Below are 23,486 nucleotides of genomic sequence, written 5' to 3' on the forward strand. Positions count from 1 at the left end.
GAGCTTCGACCAAAAGTACGGGGTGATTCAAAAAGAATACCACAACTTTAAAAATGTGTATTTAATGAAAGAAACATAATATAACCTTCTGTTATACATCATTACAAAGAGTATTTAAAAAGGTTTTTTTTCACTCAAAAACAAGTTCAGAGATGTTCAATATGGCCCCCTCCAGACACTCGAGCAATATCAACCCGATACTCCAACTCGTTCCACACTCTCTGTAGCATATCAGGCGTAACAGTTTGGATAGCTGCTGTTATTTCTCGTTTCAAATCATCAATGGTGGCTGGGAGAGGTGGCCGAAACACCATATCCTTAACATACTCCCGTAAGAAAAAATCGCAGGGGGTAAGATCAGGGCTTCTTGGAGGCCAGCGATGAAGTGCTCTGTCACGGGCTGCCTGGCGGCCAATCCATTCTTATACCAACGTTTAATACACCACCTATCAGGAGGTTTAACACCATACTTCGTTCGAAATGCACGCTGAACAACTGTCGTCGATTCACTTCTGCCGTACTCAATAACACAAAAAGCTTTCTGCTGAGCGGTCGCCATCTTAGCATCAACTGACGCTGACGCCTAGTCAACAGCGCCTCAAGCGAACAAATGTACAACTAAATGAAACTTTATAGCTCCCTTAATTCGCCGACAGATAGTGCTTAGGTCTGCCTTTTGTCGTTGCAGAGTTTTAAATTCCTAAAGTTGTGGTATTCTTTTTGAATCACCCTGTACTTCCAGACCAAAGTCCTGCATCCGAGTGCTTCGCACCTCTCCAAAAGTAAATTCCGTTTTCCTGCAAAGTGATGCTGATCAGACAGGATGCTTACGTACGTGTCACCTGTCAGAGTCGAATCTAGACGTATCAGGGGTCCCATACCACTCCAACTGCACACTCTCACACCATTACAGAGCCTCCACCACCTTGAACAGTCTCCTGCTGACATGCAGTGTCTATGATTTCATGAGGTTGTCTCCATACCCGTACACGGCCAACCGCTCGATACAATTTGAAACGAGACTCATCCGACCAGGCAATATGATACCAATCATCAACAGTCCAATGTCCGTGTCGACGGGCCCAGGCGAGGCGTAAAGCTTAGTGTCGTGCAGTCATCAAGGGTACACGAGAGGCCTCCGGCTCCAAAGCCAATATCGATGATGTTTCGTTGAATCGTCCGGACACTGACTCTTGTTGATGGCCCAGCATTGAAATCTGCAGCAATTTGCGGAAGGGTTACACTTCTGTCACAAACGATTCTTTCCAGTCGTCGTTGGTTCCGTTCTTGCAGGATCTTTTTTGAGCCGCAGCGATGTCGGAGCTTTTATGTTTTATCGAATTCCTGATATTCACGGTTGTTGTTGTTGTTGTGGTCTTCAGTCCTGAGACTGGTTTGATGCAGCTCTCCATGCTACTCTATCCTGTGCAAGCTTCTTCATCTCCCAGTACCTACTGCAACCTACATCCTTCTGAATCTGCTTAGTGTACTCATCTCTTGGTCTCCCTCTACGATTTTTACCCTGCACGCTGCCCTCCAATGCTAAATTTGTGATCCCTTGATGCCTCAAAACATGTCCTACCAACCGATTCCTTCTTCTAGTCAAGTTGTGCCACAAACTTCTCTTCTCCCCAATCCTATTCAATACCTCCTCATTAGTTACGTGATCTACCCACCTTATCTTCAGCATTCTTCTGTAGCACCACATTTCGAAAGCTTCTATTCTCTTCTTGTCCAAACTAGTTATCGTCCATGTTTCACTTCCATACATGGCTACACTCCTTACAAATACTTTCAGAAACGACTTCCTGACACTTAAATCTATACTCGACGTTAACAAATTTCTCTTCTTCAGAAACGATTTCCTTGCCATTGCCAGTCTACATTTTATATCCTCTCTACTTCGACCATCATCAGTTATTTTACTCCCTAAATAGCAAAACTCCTTTACTACTTTAAGTGTCTCATTTCCTAATCTAATTCCCTCAGCATCACCCGATTTAATTTGACTACATTCCATTATCCTCGTTTTGCTTTTGTTGATGTTCATCTTATATCCTCCTTTCAAGACACTGTCCATTCCGTTCAACTGCTCTTCCAAGTCCTTTGCTGTCTCTGACAGAATTACAATGTCATCGGCGAACCTTAATGTTTTTACTTCTTCTCCATGAATTTTAATACCTACTCCGAATTTTTCTTTTGTTTCCTTTACTGCTTGCTCAATATACAGATTGAATAACATTGGGGAGAGGCTACAACCCTGTCTCACTCCCATCCCAACCACTGCTTCCCTTTCATGTCCCTCGACTCTTATAACTGCCATCTGGTTTCTGTACAAATTGTAAATAGCCTTTCGCTCCCTGTATTTTACCCCTGCCACCTTCAGAATTTGAAAGAGAGTATTCCAGTTAACATTGTCAAAAGCTTTCTCTACGTCTACAAATTCTAGAAACGTAGGTTTCCCTTTTCTTAATCTTTCTTGTAAGATAAGTCGTAAGGTTAGTATTGCCTCACGTGTTCCAACCTTTCTACGGAATCCAAACTGATCTTCCCCGAGAACCGCTTCTACCAGTTTTTCCATTCGTCTGTAAAGAATTCGCGTTAGTATTTTGCAGCTGTGACTTATTAAACTGATAGTTCGCTAATTTTCACATCTGTCAATACCTGCTTTCTTTGGCATTGGAATTATTATATTATTCTTGAAGTCTGAGGGTATTTCACCTGTTTCATACATCTTACTCACCAGATGGTAGAGTTTTGTCATGACTGGCTCTCCCAAGGCCATCAGTAGATCTAATGGAATGTTGTCTACTCCCGGGGCCTTGTTTCGACTCAGGTCTTTCAGTGCTCTGTCAAACTCTTCACGCAGTACCTTATCTCCCATTTCGTCTTCATCTACATCCTCTTCCATTTCCATAATATTGTCTTCAAGCACATCGCCCTTGTATAAACCCTCTATATACTCCTTCCACCTTTCTGCCTTCCCTTCTTTGCTTAGAACTGGGTTGCCACCTCAGTTCTTGATATTCATACAAGTGGTTCTCTTCTCTCCAAAGGTCTCTTTAATTTTCCTTTAGGCAGTATCTATCTTACCCCTAGTGAGACAAGCCTCTACATCCTTACATTCGTCCTCTAGCCACCCCTGCTTAGCCATTTTGCACTTCCTGTTGATCTCATTTTTGAGACGTTTGTATTCCTTTTTGCCTGCTTCGTTTACTGCCTTTTTGTATTTTCTCCTTTCATCAATTAAATTCAATATTTCTTCTGTTACCCAAGGATTTCTATTAGCCCTCGTCTTTTTACCTACTTGATCGTCTGTTGCCTTCACTACTTCATCCCTCAGAGCTACCCATTCTTCTTCTACTGTATTTCTTTCGCCCATTCCTGTCAATTGTTCCCTTATGCTCTCCCTGAAACTCTCTACAACCTCTGGTTCTTTCAGTTTATCCAGGTCCCATCTCCTTAGATTCCCACCTTTTTGCAGTTTCTTCAGTTTCAATCTGCAGTTCATAACCAATAGATTGTGGTCAGAATCCACATCTGTCCCTGGAAATGTCTTACAATTTAAAACCTGGTTCCTAAATCTCTGTCTTACCATTATATAATCTATCTGATACCTCTTAGTATCTCCAGGATTCTTCCAGGTATACAACCTTCTTTTATATTCACGGTACACTCGTGAAATGGTCGTACGGGAAAATCACCACTTCATCGCTACCTCGGCGATGCTCTGTTCCATCGCTCGTGCGCCGACTATAGCACCATGTTGAAACCCACTTAAATCTTGATAACCTGCTATTGTAGCACCAGTTACCGATCTAACAACTGCGCCAGACGCTTGTTGTCTTATATATGAATTGCCGACCGCAGCGCCGTATTCTGCCTGTTTACATATCTCTGTATTTGAATACGCATGCCTATATCAGTTTCGTGGGCGCTTCAGAGTTTACGACATAGGGACTTCTGAGGATATTCTGCTTCTTTCTTAAAGCAGATATGGTTGCGTGTACGCAGATCACTATGTTATTACTCTCATGTAGTTAGGCCCGTAACAGAAACTCTTATTCAAACTTATGATTTCAGAATAGTCTCTAGATTACAGGTTCTTCTTCTGCTTCTAGACGTGGCAATTGTCGCGAGTCCTACTTTTCTGTCTGAGCTCCAAGACACCACCAAGCTGCGACTTTAAAGCATAAGTAGGCCTCCACAGCAGTTGGAGACACGCAATTTCTGCCGCACCCTGCCTCTGTTTGGAGTTCACTGCTCTTTCCGCGAATCTGCACATACACCACAAAGGACGCTCACAGTCAGATCTCCCATACATGCTAACTACTTAAATTCCTTTTTACCTCTCACGAACGTATATCGTCTGCCTCATAGTACAGTGGTCCCCAACCTTTCTTAGACCATTACCCCTGAGTGCTATCAGACATTAACTAGTACCCCCGCCCGCTTTCTGTTCCTCCCCCTCCCCCTCTCCACACTTTTCCGCACATTATCGCCAACTTTAGCGCGTAACTAAACTGTAGAGAGAAGGACTTTTGTTGGAACACTTTTACTTTTAAAACTATGAAAGATGGAAGATATTTAGTTTTTGTGCGTAAGAGGGAGGGGGGAGCGCTAGGAATTCGTGGTGTATCGCAAGTGTTACCCACAACTCCTTCTCAGAAAAAAAGCTAACCATCCACAGCGAGGGTAGACATTTGTTACAAAACATACTTCCCCTGCATTACTTCTCTCCATTGAAGCTTTTACTCGACCTGCACACTGCAACCCCATTTAAAATCAAACAAGTTCGGATGTGTGCACTATACTTACTATTCGTAAATCACTTGATTTTTGCGCTCATTGCTTCTGAACTGGCAGAAATTGGAAGACTTCAGGCTGTTAATGCTTTGCATGTAATCACTCTAAGAATAGTAGTAATAACAATAATAGTACTGTGTACTGCGCTATAGTAGCCGTTATGTACACTCATGCTCATAAATTAAGGATAATTGCAGAATGTGGTGCCACACAACGTGGCACTACACAAAACTGCCGCTAATAGCATAGGCACGTAGGGAACACACACGACACAGATCTGTAAGCCTATGGTATCGGTGATAAGTTGAGAAAACCGTCCCGAAACACATGTGCTACGAAACGGTATGGTTTCCTGCACATGTACCCCGACATCAGTATGGGATATGATCACCATGCACACGTACACAGGCCGCACAACGGATTGGCATACTCGATCAGATGGTCGAGCAGCTACTGGGGTATAGCCTTCCATTCTTGCACCAGTGCCTGTCGGAGCTCCTGAAGTGTCCTAGGGGTTTGAAGACGTGCAGCGATACGTCGACCGAGAGCATCCCAGACTTGCTCGATGGGGTTTGGATCTGGAGAACAGGCAGGCCACTCCATCCGCCTGATATCTTCCGTTTCAAGGTACTCCTCCACGATGGCAGCTCGGTGGGGCCGTGCGTTATCATCCATCACGAGGAAATGGTTCAAATGGCTCTGAGCACTATGGGACTCAACTGCTGTGGTCATTAGTCCCCTAGAACTTAGAACTACTTAAACCTAACTAACCTAAGGACATCACACACACCCATGCCCGAGGCAGGATTCGAACCTGCGACCGTAGCAGCAGCGCGGCTCCGGACTGGAGCGCCTAGAACCGCACGGCCACCGCGGCCGGCCATCAGGAGGAAGGTGGGACCCACTGCACCCCTGAAAAGGCGGACATACTGGCGCGTAATGACGTCCCGATACACCTGACCTGTTATAGTTCCTCTGTCAAAGATATGCAGGGGTGTACGTGCACCAATCATAATCCCACCCCACACCATCAAACCACGACCTCCATACAGGTCCCTTTCAAGGACATAAATGGATTGGTATCTGGTTCCTGGTTCACGCCAGATGAAAACCCGGCGAGAATCACTGTTCAGACTATACCCGGACTCGTCCGTGAACATAACCTGGGACCACTGTTCCAATGACCATATACTGTGTTATTGCAACCAGTCTTTACAGGCTCTTCTGTGACCACGGGTCAGTGGAATGCACCTTGCAGGTCTCCAGGCGAATAAACCATGTCTGTTCAGTCATCTATAGACTGTGTGTCGGGAGACAACAGTTCCAGCGGCTGCGTTAAGGTACCGAGCAAGGCTACCTGCAGTACTCCGTGGCCGTCTGCGGGCACTGATGGTGAGATATCGGTCTTCTTGTGGTGTTGTACACTGTGGACGTCCCGTACTGTAGCGCCTGGACACGTTTCCTGTCTTCTGGAATCGTTGTCATAATCTTGAGATCACACTTTGTGGCACACGGAGGGCCCGTGCTACGACCTGCTGTGCTTGACCAGCCTCCAGTCGCCCTAGTATTCTACCCCTCATAACGTCATCAATATGTGTTCTTTGAGCCATTTTCAACACACAGTCGCCATTAGCACGTCCGAAAACGTCTGCACACTTACTCACTGTAATGTACTCTGACATGTGTGGACTGCTGCCAGCGCCACCGTGCGACGACCGCGGGCCAAATCACCTCACGGTCATACCCCGAGGTGATTTAAACCCGCAAACCGCCCACCAGAGCGTTATTTCACCATGTATCAGCATTATCCGTAATTTATGAGCATGAGTGTAGTTACTGTTGTGTCACTGTGTCAATTAATTCATTTATCTGTTTCGATGAGAGTAATGAAGCAATTTCTGGACTACCTACAACTTTGAGAAGACATTTTCTTGCGATATTTAGCATTTCTTATGTATATGTGTCACTTTTATCATGAGCGATGTATGGAACAAAGCACAACATATGTGTGTAATGGGTGGACTATGTGAGGAACCCATAACTTACACTACATTAAAGATGCTAATTGAGAAGAAGTGACTATTGACAACTTACATAGTCACTATTATAGTCATACGAAATTGTGTTTATAGTAATGACGTTTCGAAAATAATTTAGTTTTGTGCTGAAACAGAATCGAATTGGTTAGTTTTTACCCTTCAGAAGATTTCATTTCGCCCCTCAGGGTGTAATTGCCCCAGATTGGGGACCGTTGCAATGGTGGAACACGTTATTCCGAAGAATCTGATCTACATCTACATATCTACATATATACTCCGCTAGCCACCAAGCGGTGTGTGGCGGAGGGCACAATTCGCGCCAAAGTCATATTTCCCCCCCTCTGTTCCACTCGGGGATCGCGCGAGGGAAAAACGGCTGTCTGAACGCCTCAGTTCGATCTCTTCTTTCTCTTAGCTTTGAATGATGATCATTGCGCGATTTGAAAGTTGATGGTAATAATATATGCTCTGCATCCTCGGTGAAGATTGGATTTCGGAATTTAGTGAGCAGACCCTTCTGTTTAGCGCGTCGTCTATCTGCAAGTGTGTCCCACTTCAAACTTTCTATGAGATTTGTAACGTTCTCGCGATGGCTAAATGTACCAGTCACGAATCTTGCCGCTCTTCTTTGGACCTTCTCAGCCTCTTGAATCAGAACCAACTGGTAAGGGCCCCATACAGACGAACAATAACAGTGGACAAACTAAGGTATTGTAAGCTATTTCTTCTGTTGAAGGACTGCATCGCTTCAGGATTCTACCAATAAACCGCAATCTAGAATTCGCCTTACCCGTTACTTGTGTAATCTGATCATTCCATTTGAGATCATTTCGAATAGTCACACCCAGAACTTGACTGATGTTACCGCTTCCAAAGACTGATCATTTATTTTGTACTCATACATTAATGGGGATTTTCGCCTTGTTATACGCAGTTGGTTACACTTACTAATATTGAGAGATAACTGCCAGTCATTACACCACGCATTTATTTTCTGCAAATTCTGATTGATTTGTTCACAACTTTCGTGTGATACTACTTTCCTGTAGACTACAGCATCATCGGCAAACAGTCTAATGCCGCTGTCAATACCATCAACCAGATCGTTTTTGTAAATCGTAAAAAGCAGAGGACCTATATGCTGCCCCGGGGCACACCTAAGTTACTCTTGTTTTTGTTGAAGTTACCCCGTTCAGTCTGCTAGAAAACTTTCTATCCAACCGCATATGTCATTGGATAGGCCGTAAGCGCGCACTTTTTGTAGCAAGCGACAGTGCGGAACTGAGTCGAACGCCTTTCGAAAGTCAAGAAATATGGCATCAACCTGGGAGCCGGTATCTAGATCCTGTTGTATATCATGCACAAAGAGGGCCACCTGTGTCTCGCATGACCGCTGTTTCCTAAAACCGTGCTGGTTTCTGCAGATGAGATTCTTGAAGTCTAGAAAGGTCATTATGGCTCTGAGCACTATGGGACTTAACATCTGAGGTCATCAGTCGCCTACAACTTAGAACTAATTAAACCTAATTAACCTAAGGACATCACACACATCCATGCCCGAGGCAGGATTCGAACCTGCGACCGTAGCAGTCGCGCGGTTGCGGACTGCGCGCCTAGAACCGCTAGACCACCGCGGCCGGCAAAGGTCATTATGTCTGAACACAAAATATGTTCCGTGATTCTACAACAAATCGATGTCAGTGAAATTGGCCGATAATTATGTGCATCCGATTTTCTACCCTTTTTATAGATTGCTATGACCTGGGCCTTGCTCCAGTCCCGTGGAACTTTCCGCCGTTCCAATGATCTCTGATAGATGACGGATGAGAATGGTGCTATATTTGAAGTATAATCAACATAAAATCTTACGGGGATACCGTCTGGGTCATATGCCTTTCTGGCGTTTAAGGATCTTAACTGTTTTGCAATCCTAGATACACTAAACACTATGTCAGCTATCCTTTCATTTGTTCGATAATTGAGAGGGGGAATGGTGCAGCAGTCCTCCCCGTAAACGAGTTTTTGAAAGCTGGGTTTACAATTTCGGCCTTCTGTTTATCATCATCAGTTACATTACCCATTTCCCGTACTGTCAGCAAGAGAAGGTAGTGAATTATTTGTAGCATTCGTAGATTTTACGTACGACCAAAATTTTTTGGGGTTATTTTTAGAATCTGCAGATAAAATATTGCTTTGAAATTCGTTAAAAGAACCTCTCATTGTCCTTCTGACAGCTGCTTTCATTTCGCATAATTTCTGTTTGTCAGCGGGGCTGTGACTACGTTTAAAACGACTGTGCAAAATTCTCTGCTTTCTCAGCAACTTCCTGATATGTTTGTTGTACCAAGGTGGATCCTTTCCCTCTCCTATACTTTTGCTAGGCACATACTTCTCTAGCAAAAAAAAAAAAAAAAAAAAAAAAAAAAGTGGTTGAAATGGCTCTGAGCACTATGGGACTTAAGATCGGAGGTCATCAGTCCCCTAGAACTTAGAACTACTTAAACCTAACTAACCTAAGGAAATCAAACACATCCATGCCCGAGGCAGGATTCGAACCTGCGACGGTAGCGGTCGCGCGGTTCCAGACTGAAGCGCCTAGAACCGCTCTGCCACACCGGCCGACTACTTCTCTAGCACACGGTGGACAATACCTTTAAATTACAACCAAAGATGCTCAACATCTTTGTTTCCCGCGGTGAATGCTTGGAGCTGACTATGAAGATATTCATTAATGACACTTTTATTTCCTTTCGCAAACAAGAAAACTCTGCGCTGTTTGTCGTTTTTTTTTTTTTTTTTCATCTTTGCAACTTCCGCTGACATAGAAACCACAACTACATTATGGTCGCTAACACCTTCTTCTAGATTAACTTCCGCAAAAAGATCCGGTTTGTTTGTCGCCAATAAAAATGGCTCTGAGCACTATGGGACTTAACATCTTAGGTCATCAGCCCCCTAGAACTTAGAACTACTTAAACCTAACTAACCTAAGGACATCACACAACACCCAGCCATCACGAGGCAGAGAAAATCCCTGACCCCGCCGGGAATCGAACCCGGGAACCCCGGCGTGGGAAGCGAGAACGCTACCGCACGACCACGAGATGCGGGCATGTCGCCAATATATCTAATACGTTCCCATCTCGAGTTGGTTCTCTAACCAATTGCTCAAGGTTGTATGTTGAGAGCGCTCCTAGAATAACTTCACGCGAATCTTTGCTTCTGCCCCCTGTGATGTACGTGTAATTTTCCCAGTCAATGGATGCTAGAATAAAGTCTCAACCTATAATTAATGGATAATTTGGATATTTACTTCCTATGTACTGAAGACTTTCCCTGAATCGTTCTGCGACGTTTGTTGCGGATGCTGGTGGTCTATAAAAACATCCTAATACAATGGTCAATCCTTGTCTGATTGACAGCTTTATCCAGACTATTTCACAGTCCGACGCAGTATCGATCTCGACTGCGTTTAAACAGCTTTTAACTGCAATGAACACACCACCTCCCATAGCATCAGTCCTATCCTTCCTAAACATCGTCGAATCAGAGTTCAAATTTTCACTGCTGGTTTCAACCAGCTTTCGGTACCTAATACAATATTGGCACTGGTACTGTTTACTTCGGAGATTAACTCGGGGATCTTGCTACAGACACTTCGACAGTTTACTAACATGAGATTAAGCATATTTAAATCCTTTGGAATGACTTGTTTAGGCGAACTAACAATTTTTTACGGTTGGCACACCCACATGAGTGTCATGAACTGGTAATTTTTCGTGAATTGGATTAGCAGTGTAGGTGCGCAGCGGCCGATGAGCAATCACAAATCAGTGTGTGAGCTGAGTGATCTTTTGCTTATGTTAGTGCTGGACTCTAGAGAGTGTTTATAGGCGGTGTGTTTGTCAGTCGGTGGGCGCGGCGGCGAGCTTCGTGTACAGCCGGTGGCTGGGGCTGCACGCGCAGCTGGGCATCCTGGTGGTGGGCTGCGCCGTCTCCACCGCTGCCTTCAGCCGGGCAGAGGCGTCCCTGCGGCGGCGCCACGGCGGCAGCTGCGCTGACGGCGACGACAAGCCTGCAGTCTGCAGCCTGCGAGGTGGCAGCAAGCAGCAGCAGGCCATGGCCGTGCTGTGCGACGCCGAGTAGCCCACGTCCTGCCCTGCGACGTCGACCAGCTGCAGTTTGGAGGGGCTGCGCCGCTCCTCTACAAAACCTGAGGCCCGCTGTGGCATCTCTGTTACACCGTCTCAGACATTATAGCACAGTTCCCTCTCTGAGGCAGTGCAGTATGTGATACGACACGTTGCAATAAATGGGGCGCGAGGCGATGGTCATCCACAAGACACTCGTATTCCCACACGAACGATACGACAAGCAGCAAGACACAGCTGGCGGTAGCAGCCTTGTGTGTGGCACTTCTCCATCAGCCTCGTCGCGGACGACTTCCAAATACATGACACATTTACTCTAGACTAGAAAGAAGTATAGCACCTCTTCCAGCAATAAAATCAATTTTGATATGTTAGCCAAATTTGGTACGCAGTGTTGTATGACTTGAAATGCACCAAACAAAGTGGGCAGTGAAACTTCCTGGCAGATTAAAACTGTGTGCCCGACCGAGACTCGAACTCGGGACCTTTGCCTTTCGCGGGCAAGTGCTCTACCATCTGAGCTACCGAAGCACGACTCACGCCCGGTACTCACAGCTTTACTTCTGCCAGTATCTCGTCTCCTACCTTCCAAACTTTACAGAAGCTCTCCTGCGAACCTTGCAGAACTAGCACTCCTGAAAAAAAGGATATAGCGGAGACATGTCTTAGCCACAGCCTGGGGGATGTTTCCAGAATGAGAATTTCACTCTGCAGCGGAGTGTGCGCTAATATGAAACTTCCTGGCAGATTAAAACTCTGTGCCTGACCGAGACTCGAACTCGGGACCTTTGCCTTTCGCGGGCAAGTGCTCTACCATCTTTTTTTTTTTTTTTGTCCCCTTCAACCCGTCCTTTACGCTCGCCAAGTGTTGCCTTCTCGGCCTGGCTTCTCCGCCTTTAAAAAATGAATGTAACTTGATGATGTGGAAACACGCTTCTTCTGAACGACAAACGAAGTATGCCCCTTCTGTTGCCTTTGTTTGCAACATGGATTGAATAAAAATAAATGTAATTTCCATTGAGAAGGCAGTCACCTAATTGTTATGGAAATGTAACTGCATTTGTAAATTTCGTTCTCCGGGCGCGGAAAAACAGAAAGAAGCAAACTCATTATTGCTGATAAGTAAAATTCTCTTCTTCAGAAAGGTAATGAATTAAAGTAGGCTACTGCTGCTTGATTTTACACATAAATAACATAAATATGTCTTCCTGTGAAAGTAGGAGTGAAAGAAAGAAACTAAATAAAGGGTAGATACCAGTTTCATCACTGTGTCGTATGCTTCCCTCAAAACAAAGTAATATATACAGAGAGGCCTAACTGATTTATATTTATGATCTTCTCTGATTACTTGCTGTTAGATATCCTCCTCTTGCTACGTGAAGTACAACCTTGTACCACAAAGTATTCGTCTAATATACGAAATGCATCGGCGGATAATGTAAATTACGCACTTCTATTGGTTACAGTATTGTTTTAGTTAAAAAATTTGCGTATTTTTCCTTGTATTTTTTAGTACACATCAACTTTTGGTGCTCAGTTGTAAGGTATACCCAGAAGTCCTCCCTATCGCTTGACTCTTTTGTTAGGATGTAATGCACCGTTTGGCCTTTCAACCAGTTGATTGCGTTTCGTTTTGTTTTAGGGTAAGGTATACCGTCCGGATTTAAAAATTCAGCAGTCGTAACGGCATTGGGCGTAGTTCTGCTGACGCTCGCTATCTTTTGTCTTATGTAGAGCCATATGTCTTTTACCTTGTCACACAACAATCTATGCTCTTCGGTATCTGGTATATTACATAATGTACACAGCGGTGACTCGGCCAATCGAATAGAGTGCAGTTTAGAGTTCGTCGGAATTTTCCTGTTTACAGCATAGTACCAGGTCGATCTAACATACGTTGGCAGGTTCCGGCAGTGAATATTTTGCCATATTGTTTCCCAGTTATAACAAGGATACTTTTGCTCTACGTCGTTTCTGGGTTTGTCTTTCATCAAGTTATTGTAAAGTTCTTTCACTTTCATGATGGCTTTTTCAGGGATCCTTGCCTGTATGTAGCTGTATTCCACTAAAAAGTATTTCAAGTGGTATAGTCCATTGGGTATGTGTTGGACATTTATAGGTGCACTGATGTCAGCAGGAGCTATTTCATTTAACAAATGTGCAGCAAGGGTGCCACGTGGTTCCTTCCATTGTTTGTATGTGGTTGAAAGGTATAAGGCTTGCGCTTTTTTGCTGATATCGGTGAGATTTAACCCACCGCATTTCGTAGGGAGCATCAGAACGTCATATTTGACTTTGAAAATATGACCGCGGCTGACAAAATGTCCTAGTGCAGATGCGATACTTTTCGACAAAGGCGCAGGTGGTGGCAGAACTTGTGCTACGTAATTAACTTTGGATGTGATATATACATTTGCCACTATTACTTTTTGAAGTTCATCGAGTTTCCTAATACTATGTGCTTGTACAGAGGCGCGTATGCTGTTAAGTAATTTTCGATAATTCGCAGCAATAGTGTGCTTGATATTTCTTTTAAAATTTATGCCGAGACATTTCATGGTTTCAAGCTCGCGTAACAGACCCTGCGTTTGCGTCCCAATTCCACGGCCGATGTTGAAGATCCCCGACTTTGTTCTATTTAGTTTTGCACCAGATGCCTGTTCATATTTTGTTACTATTTGCAGTGCGCTCTCTACTTCAGTGCCATTCACGACTAGGAAGCCAACATCATCAGCGTACGCCTTGCACACGATCTTTTCTCCATGTATTTGTAGCCCTTGTAGATGTTTCATAAGGGAGGCAAGCAGGGGCTCGATGGCGATGGCGAAGAGTGCCATTGACATTGGACACCCTTGCCTAATGGAGCTGGTGACGTCAATCGGGCGGCTAATGTGCCCATTGATGACAAATCTGGCTGAGTTGTTGGTTAATGTATTTCGTACTACTGCTATGAATCTAGGAGGGAAGCCCATTGCGCCCATGGTCCGAAGGAGAAAACGATGATTTACCCTGTCGAATGCTTTATCAAAGTCGAGTGAGATGAGTGCACATTTTACTTTGCAGACGTCGGCCGTTGAGATTAGGTCCCTGTAGTCACAAAGGGTCTGGAGAATTCTTCTATCTTTGCCCACACTTGTTTGATAGGGGCCAGTAACGCTGGTCATTGTGGTTTTCAGCCTGCGAGCGAGGATGCGGCCAAAGATTTTGTAATCACTGTTTAAAAGCGTGATTGGCCTCAGAGCGCTTACAGTTTTCATGTTGATGGTTTTTGGCACTAACACTACGAGTCCCTCACGAAATTCTTTCGGGATGTCATTTTCAGGGTTTAGTAGTTCGTTGCAGATGAGAGTTAACTTAGCTTTTAAGAGGTCACTAAATTTGCGATAAAATTCTGCCGGAATTCCGTCTGCCCCTGGAGCCTTATTTTTCATGCATCCATATATAGCTTCTTCGACATCTTCTTCAGTCACTTCCGAGATGAGAGTTTGTGCTTCCGCGTGGCATACTTTGCCCTGGAGGTTGATCGTTAACTCGTCTTGAAGCTGTTCGTCAACTGGTTGACTAGACATTAAGGATTCAAAATGCTGTACGATTGCCTCTTTAATCTCTCTTTGCTTCGTCAGCTTCCTTCCATCATCAGTTGTTATTTCAGAGAATATCTTGCGAGACGCCCTTTTTCTTTCACGAATGACATGATAAATGGAAGTGACCTCGTGCTGTGCTATATTCTGGGCACGCGACCGTATTTGGTAGCCTTCCAGTTGTTTACGCCGAAGAGCCAAAATTTTTGGTTTAATTTTGTTAATTCTTTCGTAGTTATCCACAACTGTTGCATCGGACTTGTACAAATCCCTTAGACACTGAAAGTAGAAGTCTATAGTTGATTTGTACCAAAAGTTTTTGTCTTTTGAGTAATTTATGAAAAACCTCCGTATTTTAGGTTTGGCATGTTTCAGCCACCAGTCAGTGCCAGAGTTGTACGAGCTAAATTTGCTTTCGCACTCTCTCCATAACGTGTAAAATGCCTCCTGACAAGCTTGGTCTTCCAGGTGTGACACGTTAAGCTTCCATGTGCCTCTACCTCGATAGGTCCCTTGTTTTGTCAGATTGATTGTGCATATGTACGCAGCGTGATCCGAGAAAACGGTAGGCCATATTTCGGACTGCAAAATGTGGTGTTTCAAATTATGAGTTACATATATCCTGTCTAGACGGCTCGCCGAGTGACTTGTGGTGTGGGTGAAGCCAGGGGCTGCACCGTGCATATGCTCCCATGAGTCTATTAGTCTTAGGTCATTAACTATACGTTCCAGTTCAGTACACTTGTTGAAATTGGGAGTTTGGTCTTTGGCATGCAAAACACAGTTAAAATCTCCTCCCAGGATAAGGTGTTCATATCGAGTTCCAAATAGTGGGACAACTTCTTCTTTAAAGAACTCCGCTCTGCGGTGCCTGTTGCTGGATCCTGAAGGGGCATATACGTTAATGAGTCGTATTTTGTTTATTGTGGCCGCTATGCCTTTACTGTTTGATAGTTTTACCACATCTTGGACTACTATGCCCTCCTTTGCGAGCAGAGCTGTGTCCATTTCCGTTCCATGCCCTGGGTTTATAAAGGCGTTGAAGCCAGGTACGTTACCGAGCTCAATGTCTGTCACTTCTTGTAAAAGGATAATGTCACTGTCAGAAGCATATATAAAATCTTTTAAGTTCTGTAATTTAAAGGAACTACGAATCTTATTAAGGTTTACTGTAGCGATCTTGTACGCTTGTATGTCAGACATTGGCCGTTCTACTTGATCAAACTTTAAACAACATTCTTCCGGTTTGTCTCGCAAGCGTCAGCTTTAAAACTCATTTTAATAATATTCACCGGTAGCAAATGGTTCAGTGGTGTTTCCTTGGTCTTTAGAAAGTTCGTTCACGGAGACGTCTTCGTTGAAGAAATCAGCCACCTTCGTGGCTGGAGTACAGTCTGTTTTAGTTTCTGAAACTTCTGTCATTTCTTCATCCGCATTGTTATGATCGCTTTCGTCTGCCCAGCTGGTAGACGTTGTCATCGTGGGTTGGACGAGTGAATCTTCAGGAGAGTGACTCGCTTCTTGAGGTTGGGTGGGTGCTTTCTTTGTTAGCTTTCCTTGGACGTCCCGTTTTTCCAGTGCAGAAGGGGAACCTCCTCAGAAACTGGTGTCGCTTTCGTGTTGCCAGCCATCTGTTGGCTTAAGCTACTACCTATTTCCTTTGCTTTTTGTCGGAGTGTAGGAGCCGTCTCCTCTGCACCTTTGCGCGCCAGCCGGCGTTTCTTATTTTTTTTGGGAGAATTGCCTCTCGACGGACTTTCTTCAGTATCCAAGTTAGTTTCGCTTTCCTGCAAGGTGTGTCGGTCTTCAACTTCCGGTGGATCTGCTACCTGAACAGTTGCAGGTGCCTGTTTCGGTGGAACTTCAACTGTTTTCGTAGGTTGGTGGGACTCTTGTAGGTCGTCAGCTATGACGGCACTGACATCCATCGGAATTTCAGTGTCTGGAGAATTTCTATTTGCACACGGTTCAGAGGCTGAGGAAGCAGTTGGCCGTTCGCGTGCCACGGCGGCGTAAGTTCCAGGCAGTGTTGTCATCGCCGGTGGCCTGGGGGCCTCGCCGGCCGGCAGCTGTGCAACGCGCCGCTGTATACATTCTGCACGAACGTGCCCAGGCTTGTTACAGGCGGCACAGGTTCGCGATTGATCGTCATAAATTACAATCCCTCTATATCCGCAAACATTTATGTACGACGGGATGTGCTTTTGTAACTCTACTCGAAGCTGCCGTACTCCATTTAGTACTGGGAATTTATGCGCGCTTGACCATTTCTCGGCAAAGTTGCTGAGCACTTTGCCGAAGGGTGAAATTACGGCATTAATTTGGTCAGCTGAAATCTCAAAAGGCAACTCGAATATTCGAACTGTGCGAATGCCAAAACCAGCACGTGCAACAGTGACTTCACCAACGTTTCCATCTGAGTGCTTAAATTTCATGACACCTCCGGAAGACTCAACTATTTTCTCGCACAACTCGGAACTACGCATTTTAACAAACACGACACAAGCTACAATCGACAGATGGATCCCGATTATATCATTAAAGGAGAGCTTCACATCTTCTTCTAACCAATTCTCTACTTCAAAAGACTTAGGTCTGGCATATCGAGAATCAAAGGTAAGTTTCAACGTATCTTTTCGACTTGGTTGAGCCATCACTGAATGCTACTCATTACTTCTCGAAGTTTTCGATAAACAGAGCTTTAAGCTGCAGCAAGCGCAAGACTTACCACGCGGAAGCACAGACGGCGCAGCGCACACCACACTGCGTCCTACCTCCACGCCGTCCGCCGGCGAACTACTGCATCTGAGCTACCGAAGCACGACTCACGCCCGGTACTCACAGCTTTACTTCTGCCAGTATCTCATCTCCTACCTTCCAAACTTTACAGAAGTCTCCTGCGAAACTTGCAGAACTACCACTCCTGAAAGAAAGGATACTGCGGAGACATGGCTTAGCCACAGCCTGGGGGATGTTTCCAGAATGAAAACAGTGCTAGTTCTGCAAGTTTCGCAGGAGAGCTTCTGTAAAGTTTGGAAGGTAGGAGACGAGGTACTGGCAGAAGTAAAGCTGTGAGTACCGGGCGTGAGTCGTGCGTGGGTAGCTCAGATGGTAGAGCACTTGCCCGCGAAAGGCAAAGGTCCCGAGTTCGAGTCTCGGTCGGGCACACAGTTTTAATCTGCCAGGAAGTTTCATATCAGCGCGCACTCCGCTGCAGAGTGAAATTCTCATTCTGGAAAGTGGGCAGTGACTACATTTTTTGCTGCAAACTTTTCTAAATACGTGTTGCGTTTTTATTTATTTCGAAGTATCACAATAACCATGGGAAAACCTGAAAAGATAACCAGTTCACTGCCGACCGCTGCGACCGAGCGGTTCTAGGCGCTTCAGTATGAAACCACGCGCCTACTACGGTCGTAGGTTCGAATCCTGCTTCACGTATGGATGTGTGTGATGTCCTTAGGTTAGTTAGGTTTAAGTAGTTCAAAGTCTAGGGTACTGATGACCTCAGATGTTAGGTCCCTTAGTGCTTAGAGCCATTTGAACCATTTTTAACCAGTTCACTATCAGGCTGTGATATTACACCATAAAAGCATATTTTTTATAGTTTTTACCGAACAGTTTCCTCAAAATCCAATGAGAGAAACTGTATAGCGGAGAACGCGCGCAAAATCCAAAACGATGGTTTTCAATTTTTTAGGCAAAACCTAGAAGTGTCACTGAGAAACTAACTACGGAGACGGATGTAGCACTGCTTCGTATAAAACAATTTCTTTTCACGCATATCAGATGGCTCGAGATGTCCCTCTCCATGTAAGATACAGCTGCATGGAGCAATGAGCACTCAGTGTTGTGCCAGGCAGTGACACAGAATCGTGTCGGTGTTGTATCGCTGTCGGCCCAGTGTGATAGCAGTCAATCTCTCCTGCTATGTCTCCACGTGCCCCACCAATGCAGGCTGCTTCTGCTTCCGAGTCACATCACGTATCATACGGCATATTGTATAGCCTTGCTAAGAACAGCATCTATCAAGTATCGCCAACGCACAGGGTAGCAATATCTTCTTATTGAGCACACTGCGCGCGTCGCCGGTATGAAACCAAAACAGTTACGTGTCTGTGTCTACATCTACATCCATACTCCGCAAGCCACCTGACGGTGTGTGGCGGAGGGTACTTTGACTACCTCTACCGGTCCTCCCTTCTATTCCAGTCTCGTATTGTTCGTGGAAATGAAGATTGTCTGCATGCCTCTTTGTGGGCTCTAATCTCTCTGATCTTATCTTCATGGTCTCTTCGCGAGATATACGTAGGAGGGAGCAATATACTGTTTGACTCCTCGGTGAAGGTATGTTCTCGAAACTTCAACAAAAGCCCGTACCGAGCTATTGAGCGTCTCTCGCGCAGAGTTTTCCACTGGAGTTTATCTATCATCACCGCAACGCTTTCGCGATTACTAAATGATCCTGTAACGAAGCGCGCTGCTCTCCGTTGGATCTTCTCTATCTCTTCTATCAACCCTATCTGCTACGGATACGACACCGGTGAGCAGTATTGAAGCAGTGGGCGAACAAGCGTACTGTAACCTACTTCCATTGTTTTCGGACTGCATTTCCTTAGAATTCTTCCAATGAATCTGCCTCGCATTTGCTTTACTGAAGATTAATATTATATGGTCATTCCATTTCAAATCACTCCTAATGCCTACTCTCAGATAATTTATGTAATTAACTGCTTCCAGTTGCTGAACTACTATATTGTAGCTACATGATAAAGGATCTTTCTTTCTATGTATTCGCAGCACATTGCAATTGTCTACATTGAGATTCAATTGCCATAGCCCCGCACCATGCGCCAATTCGTTGCAGATCCTCCTGCATTTCAGTGCCATTTTCCATTGTTACAACCTCTCGATATACTACAGCATCATCCGCAAAAAGCCTCAGTGAACTTCCGATGTTATCCACAAGGTCACTTATGTATATTGTGAATAGCAACGGTCCTATGACACTCCCCTGCGGCACACCTGAAATCTGTCTTATTTCGGAAGACTTTTCTCCATTGAGAATGGCATGCTGCGTTCTCTTATCTAGGAACTCTTCAATCCAATCACACAATTGGTCTGATAGTCCATACGCTCTTACTTTGTTCATTAAACGACTGTGGGGAACTGTATGAAACGACTTGCGTTAGTCAAGAAACACGGCATCTTCCTGGGAACCCGTGTCTATGGCCCCCTGAGTCTCGTGGACGAATAGCATGAGCTGGGTTTCACACGAAACCCATGCTGATACCTACAGAGTAGATTTCTAGTCTCCAGCAAAAGTCGTTATACTCGAGCATAATACGTGTTCCAAAATTCTACAACTGATCGACGTTAGAGATATAGGTCTATAGTCCTGCACATCTGTTCGACGTCCCTTCTTGAAAACGGGGATGACCTGTGCCCTTCTCCAATCCTTTGGAACGCTACGCTCTTCTAGAGACCTACGGTACACCGCTGCAGGGAGGCGGGCAAGTTCCTTCGCGTACTCTGTGTCACTGGTATGTCGCTGTTGTTTACATTTTGCGCTGACACCGAATCTTTGATGTATGGCACGTGTTAACGTGTTTCCAACCATTAGTTTACTGCGAACAGCAGTGATGCCGCATTGTTTCTGCTACGGTTGCAAATAGAAATTTTCTGAAAGAGTAAAAGTTACTTTTCATAACTAAGTACCACCAAGGTCTGTTTATAGTTATCACAAGAGACACCCCCCCCCCCCTCTTCCAGCTTCGCACAGGTAACACGAAGCGTCTACGACTGGTGTGACGCAATGGTAATAAATTACACAAGTATACACAAAAATTCCTAGTGAATCAGTCTGCTAGTGACAACCGTATCAAAATCCTTACAGTAGTTCCTGAGATTACCCTTTACATAACGACTGTAATCTACATTGATGTGTAGATACTAGAGATGCTTTATGTCTTGATTAATGTCAAGCATAGCATCCTTTATGGCCATATATCTACAACGCGCTTTAATAGTGTGGGAGGTGCTGCCAGTCAGTTCGTTGAAATTACACTCACTTCGAGCAGTGTTCATCTGCATTTAAAGTTTTTTATGTAGACAGTGATTCGTTTCCTTCGTGTTATTCAGTTTTCCAAATTATTGTCCTTATCTTACAGTCGCCAAAGTTCCTATGATATTTTAGTTTCCCTAAGAATGAACAGACATTAATTAGATTGTAATAGGGAGTAAAAACAGAAGAGATGCGTCCATAAAAATATTTTGTAGTGTGATAAATCGCTAATTTGCTGTATGTCTTAGTTCCAAATGCAAAGGTTTTCGGCATATTTTCACTTTGGAGGACTAGGAAGTCATTTTCAATACCCCAACAACGTAATTTATTAAAACAGGAACTCGACAATGTGATGATGTCCAGTTCAAAACCAAAAACAGTGATGGCTATCCCTTATTTACTTCCAGCGAAAACAAAAAATAGCGACGTAAGAGTTGTTGCACGTGCCACAAACAAGCGAAACGCCCTCGCGTTAATTTCTTGAGAGCTTTAAATCGAGTTCACTCCACTTGTGAAATTGAAGTTGTTAAGATGCATATGAATCCACGATACTTTTGAACAAGATCTGTCTATAATGGACATTTGAAATCTGCAGTGCCCTTACGGTCAAACCTTACGTCGTATCATAGTCACCTGACTTTCGTAGTCGATACATGCTGGCCACGAAGAATCTGTTCGCACATCTGAATCCTCATTCGTTACAGACTGCTACTCTATGCACTGATGGAGCGATAAAACAGTGAGTATGGCTCTGAGCACTATGCGACTTAACTTCTGAGGTCATCAGTCGCCTAGAACTTAGAACTAATTAAACCTAACTAAACTAAGGGCATCACACACATCCATGCCTGAGGCAGTATTCGAACCTGCGACCGTAGCGGGCGCTCGGTTCCAGACTGCAGCGCCTAGAACCGCACGGCCACTCCGGCCGGCAAACAGTGAGTAGGGCAATGTGTCACGTATCTTTGTACCATGACATTCATGTAACGGTTCTTGACGTTACGAAGTGAGTGTGACAGTCACATCTAAGTAAACAACGTCAACTCAACTTGGCGATACACTTGCAGAGATACTCGAGTTGATCTCTCATCACAAAATAAACAAAAATCAAACCAACACTATACTTAAACTTGGGTGTGATTTACGCATCTACAGGAGCTGTTGAGACATTCAACCCTTGTATTGGGGACAAAATAATCATCTATCCAAACAGTAATAACTGGAGGCTTCAGAGTTAAAGTGACGATGTCCTCATTTATTGCAAGTATTGCAAGTATACTGTAAAATCGTACAATTGTATTGTAAAAGACTATTCGTTTACTGTGTTCTATTGAACCAGCTTTTAAAATTTCATCTACCAAATGGGAACAGACCCCTTCCCCTCATAAGTGCAATCAACTACTTCCAGAGTTATAATGAAACCAGGTCACAATAGTTCTCTTGGTGTATTTTTTCATTTAAATGTTTTGTAAGTAAACAGCGAAACTTTAATTTCAGTTTTAATGCTTTGATGAAGAGGATGTCATCAGCATCTTGTATCAGCAAGTTTTTAAGAGAAAATTCTCGAAACTGCAAACATGTAGTTTTATTTTCAGACTCGTGCGCTGGACAAAATCAAAACATCAGTTTAGCTCTGTCTCTGTTAAAACCATCTCTAGCTCCTGAACTGAAAGTACTAAATGTGGATTTGCAGTTCCTCCAGTGTGGGCATTCATTATTCCTTAGCGATGCTGACACTGGTACATTCGAAAAGTAAGTAAAACTAAACAATGTGTTTACGTGCCAGAAGATTGGACCAAAGGGATAAAATCTGCAAAGAAGAATAAGCTTAAATTCACAGTCGTTTTAATGTTCAGAAATTAAAGTATAAGGCTAAAGCATTGGAAAATTCCATAACTGGCAGGAGAATGGACGCTCTGTCAAGTAGATGAACAGAAGTAAGAGTTGAGATTCAATTCAAAGAAATGTTCAACCAATTTTGTACTTCCTTTCGAGACATTAATCTGGAAAAAAAGGACAATGACGACCTCTGCAGTCTTTACCAAGTGTGCATCAAGGTTTACCTTATGACTCAGGAAGACCAGTGAGTAGGTAGAAGAAAACGGTATGAAATCATTCTTGCCATGCATACCACCAACGCATCACCCATGATTAAAAAACCATTCATTCCAGTTGATCAAACAGTCCAGCAACGTAACCTGCAAAATGAAGACGACTGAGAGATATTTTATAACTAGAATGTTGAGAAATACGAAGCTGTGACAAGAGGATTGATATTACAGGCTTTGTAAACACTACTTCTTTAAAAAAAATGGCTCTGAGCACTATGGGACTTAACATCTATGGTCATCAGTCCCCTAGAACTTAGAACTACTTAAACCTAACTAACCTAAGGACATCACACAACACCCAGTCATCACGAGACAGAGAAAATCCCTGACCCCGCCGGGAATCGAACCCGGGAACCCGGGCGTGGGAAGCGAGAACGCTACCTCACGACCACGAGCTGCGGACGACTTCTTTAAAAACAGAGGGTCTAAGGAATATGTATGTAAATGTGGTAAGCAAGTATTTCGTACACAAGATGAAAAGAGTATTCCGTATTTGGAAAGGAGGCAATATGGGTCAAAATAACACAAAATCTAGTAAACATGGGCTCTAAAAAGTATAACCTAAGAGCCCATGTTTACTGGACATTTTTGTCTTACGTTGGTTCATATTACCACATTTCAAAATATGGAGTACTTTTTCTCTACAACTTGTATTTCATTATAGAAAACTAATATTAATAATGAATGTTATGTCAAATACTTATCTAAAAGGTTCAGATGGCAACTGAATCAAT

The 23,486-nt window shown here is 44.0% G+C and overlaps 1 protein-coding gene across 1 annotated transcript in view; it reads left to right on the plus strand.

Annotated features, from left to right (window-relative positions):
* Positions 1-10,991, plus strand: part of LOC126417129 (UNC93-like protein MFSD11) — a 187,037-nt gene extending 176,046 nt beyond the window's left edge. Inside the window, exon 9 of the mRNA XM_050085025.1 lies at positions 10,755-10,991. Within this exon, the coding sequence (XP_049940982.1) occupies positions 10,755-10,991 (237 nt within the window). The remainder of the gene's footprint in view (positions 1-10,754) is intronic.
* Positions 10,992-23,486: the final 12,495 nt, after the last annotated feature.

The sequence above is a fragment of the Schistocerca serialis genome, chromosome 8, assembly GCF_023864345.2.
Source record: "Schistocerca serialis cubense isolate TAMUIC-IGC-003099 chromosome 8, iqSchSeri2.2, whole genome shotgun sequence".
Classification (NCBI taxonomy): Eukaryota; Metazoa; Arthropoda; class Insecta; order Orthoptera; family Acrididae; genus Schistocerca; species Schistocerca serialis.